This window comes from Echiichthys vipera (genome assembly GCF_963691815.1).
Source record: "Echiichthys vipera genome assembly, chromosome: 19".
Lineage (NCBI taxonomy): Eukaryota > Metazoa > Chordata > Actinopteri > Perciformes > Trachinidae > Echiichthys > Echiichthys vipera.
Window position 1 is genome coordinate 28,437,762 of NC_139844.1, and position 5,000 is coordinate 28,442,761.

The 5,000-nt window shown below is 56.7% G+C and overlaps 1 protein-coding gene across 3 annotated transcripts in view; it reads left to right on the top strand.

Annotated features, from left to right (window-relative positions):
• The window catches only part of cdc42bpb (CDC42 binding protein kinase beta (DMPK-like)), a 34,229-nt gene that overhangs the window by 23,511 nt on the left and 5,718 nt on the right, over nucleotides 1–5,000 (top strand). For all 3 annotated transcript variants that reach the window (XM_083934051.1, XM_083934050.1, XM_083934049.1), the window contains 10 exons: nucleotides 15–151; nucleotides 237–376; nucleotides 932–1,013; nucleotides 1,097–1,313; nucleotides 1,394–1,456; nucleotides 2,567–2,808; nucleotides 2,889–3,243; nucleotides 3,760–3,857; nucleotides 4,201–4,285; nucleotides 4,759–4,876. In XM_083934051.1, the coding sequence (XP_083790177.1) occupies nucleotides 15–151; nucleotides 237–376; nucleotides 932–1,013; nucleotides 1,097–1,313; nucleotides 1,394–1,456; nucleotides 2,567–2,808; nucleotides 2,889–3,243; nucleotides 3,760–3,857; nucleotides 4,201–4,285; nucleotides 4,759–4,876 (1,537 nt within the window). The remainder of the gene's footprint in view (nucleotides 1–14; nucleotides 152–236; nucleotides 377–931; nucleotides 1,014–1,096; nucleotides 1,314–1,393; nucleotides 1,457–2,566; nucleotides 2,809–2,888; nucleotides 3,244–3,759; nucleotides 3,858–4,200; nucleotides 4,286–4,758; nucleotides 4,877–5,000) is intronic.

The window sequence follows — 5,000 nt, forward strand, 5'->3', positions numbered from 1 at the left end:
TTGTGTGTCCGTAGTGTGCTCCTTCATCTGCCACGTGTCGTGTAGAGACCACGCCCCCCTGGTCTGTCCAATCCCAGCGGAGCACGCCAAGAGGCCGCAGGGCATCGACGTGCAGCGGGGCATCGGCACCGCCTACAAGGGCTACGTCAGGGTCAGTGATTCCCCCATGAGCAGCACCGCGCCTCTGAAGGGGGCGGGGTCACAGACGGACTCACGTGTTTGTGTCTCGCCCTCAGATCCCGAAGCCCAGCGGCGTGAAGAAGGGCTGGCAGCGAGCGTTCGCCCTGGTCTCCGACTGTAAACTGTTCCTCTACGACGTCCCTGAAGGGAAGTCCACCCTGCCGGGGGTGGTGGCCAGTCTGGTGCTGGACCTCAGGTACGTCTGGGGGGGGGGGTCTTTCAGAGAGAAGGGTCTCTGAAGAGGTCTGAGCTCTCAAAGGGGGCGTCCAGAGCTTCATGGAGTGCTGAGGAGGTTCTGGTGGTCCTGATGGTCCTGGTGGTCCTGGTGGTCTTGATGGCCCTGGTGGCCCTGGTGGTCTTGGTGGTCCTGGTGGTCCTGATGGTCCTGATGGTCCTGGTGGCCCTGGTGGTCTTGGTGGTCCTGGTGGTCCTGATGGTCCTGATGGTCCTGGTGGTCCTGATGGTCCTGGTGGTCTTGATGGTCCTGGTGGTCTTGATGGTCCTGATGGCCCTGGTGGTCCTGGTGGTCTTGGTGGTCTTGATGGTCCTGGTGGTCCTGATGGTCCTGATGGCCCTGGTGGTCTTGATGGTCCTGGTGGTCTTGGTGGTCTTGATGGTCCTGGTGGTCCTGATGGTCCTGGTGGTCTTGGTGGTCCTGATGGCCCTGGTGGTCTTGGTGGTCTTGGTGGTCCTGGTGGTCCTGGTGGTCCTGGTGGTCTGTTTGATGTAAACCCATTGTTGTCTGTTGCAGGGAGGAGGAGTTCTCCGTCAGCTCGGTCTTGGCGTCTGACGTCATCCACGCCACCAGGAAGGACGTCCCGTGCATCTTCAGGGTAGGAGACCCGGTCCCCTCTGACCCCCCACAGGCTGACCTCAGACCGGCTTCTGACCCTTTGTTGTTGCCGTACCGCCTCAGGTGACCTCGTCGCAGCTGATCTCGCAGCTGTCCTCGCCGTCTCTGCTGCTGCTGGCCGAGAGCGAGGTGGAGAAGAGGAAGTGGGTCCGGATCCTGGAGGGTCTGCAGAGCATCCTGACCAAGAACCTGCTGAAGAACCAACAGGTCCACGTGCTGCACGAGGCCTACGACGCCTCGCTGCCCATCATCAAGGCCACGCTGTCCGCCGCCGTGCTCGGTGCGTCGCATCTCCAGCTGCTGTCGTTACACTTTTGTTTCCTCACGTCTGAAACAAACTCTGACGCTTTGTCTCCTCAGACCGGGAGCGGATCGCCCTCGGGACCGAAGACGGCCTGTTTGTGGTCGAGGTCACCAGAGACGGTGAGACACCCGGGCCCCAGGGCCGCGGACCAAACCGTCCCCTTAACCGTGGAGGCTCCACGCCGCGGGTTGGTGGAGGCTCCACGCTACGGAGGCTCCACGCCGCGGGGCTACGGAGGCTCCACGCCGCGGGGCGGTGGAGGCTCCACGCTACGGAGGCTCCACGCCGCGGGGCGGTGGAGGCTCCACGCCGCGGGGCGGTGGAGGCTCGTCCCGATGGTCGTGCTCCTGCAGTAAATGATGCTGACGCAGCAAAACATTGTGACGACGTAGCAAACACCAGCAAACATTAGCAAACGTTAGCAGATGTTAGCAAACATTAGCAAACATTAGCAGATGTTAGCAAACGTTATCAAATGTTAGCAAACGTTAGCAAACATAAGCAAACATTAGCAAACGTTAGCAAACATTAGCAAACATTAGCAGATGTTAGCAAACGTTAGCAAACGTTAGCAAACATTAGCAAACTTTAGCAAACATTAGCAGATGTTAGCAAACTTTAGCAGATGTTAGCAAACGTTAGCAAACGTTAGCAAACATTAGCAAACTTTAGCAAACATTAGCAGATGTTAGCAAACATTAGCAGATGTTAGCAAACATTAGCAGATGTTAGCAAACATTAGCAGATGTTAGCAAACATTAGCAGATGTTAGCAAATGTAAGCAAACGTTAGCAAACATTAGCAAACTTTAGCAAACACTAGCAAACGTTAGCAAACACTAGCAAACGTTAGCAAACATTAGCAGATGTTAGCGCTAAACCGGTGATTTGTTGTGTGTCGCTCCCCGACGTCACCGCTGCAGAGAATAGTTCCTCAGAAGCAGCGCGGCGTCAGCGCGGCGTCAGCGCGGCGTCAGCGCGGCGTCAGCGCGGCGTCAGCGCGGCGTCAGCGCGGCGTCAGCGCTCTGTAAAAGTTTGGAGCAGAGACGGCGGTTCGAGCACAGAGATGATGCTCAGAGAGTCGGTTAGAAACAGCCTGTTGTTAGATTCTGTCGTCTACAGTCAAACACGTTAGTGTACGGCTGATGATCACAGGTGACTAACCTGCCCCCCCCCCCTCTCTCTAACCCCCCCCCCCCCCCCTCTAACCCCCCCCCCCCCCTCCTCCAGTGATCGTGCGAGCGGCCGACAGTAAGAAGGTTCATCAGATCGAACTGATCCCACAGGAGAAGATCGTTGCTCTGCTCTGCGGTCGGAACCGTCATGTCCACCTTCACCACTGGGGGGCGCTGGACGGGGTCGAGTCCGCCTTCGACATCAAGCTGACGGACACCAAAGGCTGCCAGGCTCTGACCACGGGGGTGCTCCGCCCCGGGGGCCCCGCCTGCCTGCTCGCTGCGGTCAAACGTCAGGTCAGTAACGCTCCCCAGGAGATCGGCCTCAGACCGCCGTGGCTCTGTGCCGGTCTGACGCTGTGGTTCTGGTCCTGCAGGTTCTGTGCTACGAGGTCACGCGGGCCAAGCCGCACCACAGGAAGCTGTGGGAGGTGCAGGCCCCGGGCGCCGTGCAGTGGCTGGGCATGGTGAAGGAGCGCCTGTGCGTGGGCTACCCCTCGGGCTTCGCGCTGCTCGCCCTGCAGGGGGAGTCGTCCCCCGTCAGCCTGGTGAGCCCGGCCGACCCGTCGCTGGCCTTCCTGGCGCAGCAGCCTCTGGACGCCCTGCACGCCCTGGAGGTGGGCTCCTCCGAGCTGCTGCTCTGCTTCAGCCACCTGGGCGTCTACGTCAACGGGCAGGGACGCCGCTCCCGCACCCAGGAGCTGATGTGGCCCGCGTCGCCGCTCGCATGCAGTACGTATGAGTATGGATGGTTCTGGTAGCTCAGGTGAGGTCAGGTGGTCGTCAGGTGAGCTGTGATGTGGTCAGGTGAGCTGTGATGTCATCAGGTGAGCTGTGATGTCATCAGGTGGTTGTCAGGTGAGCTGTGATGTCATCAGGTGGTTGTCAGGTGAGCTGTGATGTCATCAGGTGGTTGTCAGGTGGTCAGGTGAGTTGTGATGTGGTCAGGTGAGCTGTGATGTCATCAGGTGAGCTGTGATGTCATCAGGTGAGCTGTGATGTCACCAGGTGAGCTGTGATGTCACCAGGTGAGCTGTGATGTCACCAGGTGGTTGTCAGGTGAGCTGTGATGTCATCAGGTGGTTGTCAGGTGGTCAGGTGAGCTGTGATGTCATCAGGTGAGCTGTGATGTGGTCAGGTGAGCTGTGATGTCATCAGGTGAGCTGTGATGTCATCAGGTGAGCTATGATGTCGTCAGGTGAGCTGTGATGTCGTCAGGTGTAACTGCACACCTGTGTGTCCCCTCAGGCTCTAACTCCTCCCACCTGACGGTCTACAGTGAGTACGGCCTCGACGTCTTCGATGTTCACTCCTCTGAGTGGGTCCAGACCATCTCCCTCCGCAAGGTAACCAGCCAATCACAGCGCAGCACACTGAGGCCAATCACAGCGCAGCACACCGAGGCCAATCACAGCGCAGCACACTGAGGCCAATCACAGCGCAGCACACGGAGGCCAATCACAGCGCAGCACACTCAGGCCAATCACAGCGCAGCACACTCAGGCCAATCACAGTGTGTGTGTGTGTGTGTGTGTCTGTGTGTGTGTGTCTGTGTGTGTGTGTGTCTGTCTGTCTGTCTGTCTCTGTGTGTGTGTGTGTGTGTGTGTGTGTGTGTGTGTGTGTCTGTTTGTGTCTGTGTGTGTGTGTGTGTGTGTGTGTCTGTGTGTGTGTGTGTGTGTGTGTCCTCAGATCAGACCTCTGAATGTTGACGGCACGTTGAACCTGCTGACCTCAGAACCTCCTCGTCTGATTTACTTCAGCAACACGTCCTCAGGTAACACACACACACACACACACACAGACACACACACACACACACACACACAGACACACACACACACACAGACACACACACACAGACACACACACACACACACACAGAGACAGACAGACAGACAGACACACACACACACAGACACACACACACACACACACACACACACACACACACACACACAGACACACACACACAGACACACACACACACACACACACACACAGACACACACACACACACACACACACACACACACAGACACACACACAGACACACACACACACACACACACAGACACACACACACACACAGACACACACACACACACACACACACACACACACACACACACACACACACACACACACACACACACACACACACACACACACACACACACACACACACACACACACACACACACACACACACATACACACACACACTTACCTGTCCCCCCCCCCCCCCAGAGGGCGCCCTCAGCATCCCGGAGCCCTCTGAGCACAGCAGGAAGTTGATGGTTCGAACTCGCAGCAAGAGAAAGTTCCTGTTCAAGGTCCCAGAGGAGGAGCGGCTGCAGCAGAGGAGGTGCTTATTAATGTTTATTAATGTTTATTATTAATGTTTATTAATGTTTATTAATCATTATTAATGTTTATTAATGTTTATTATTCATGTTTATTAATCATTAATAATCATTATTCAGTAGCGG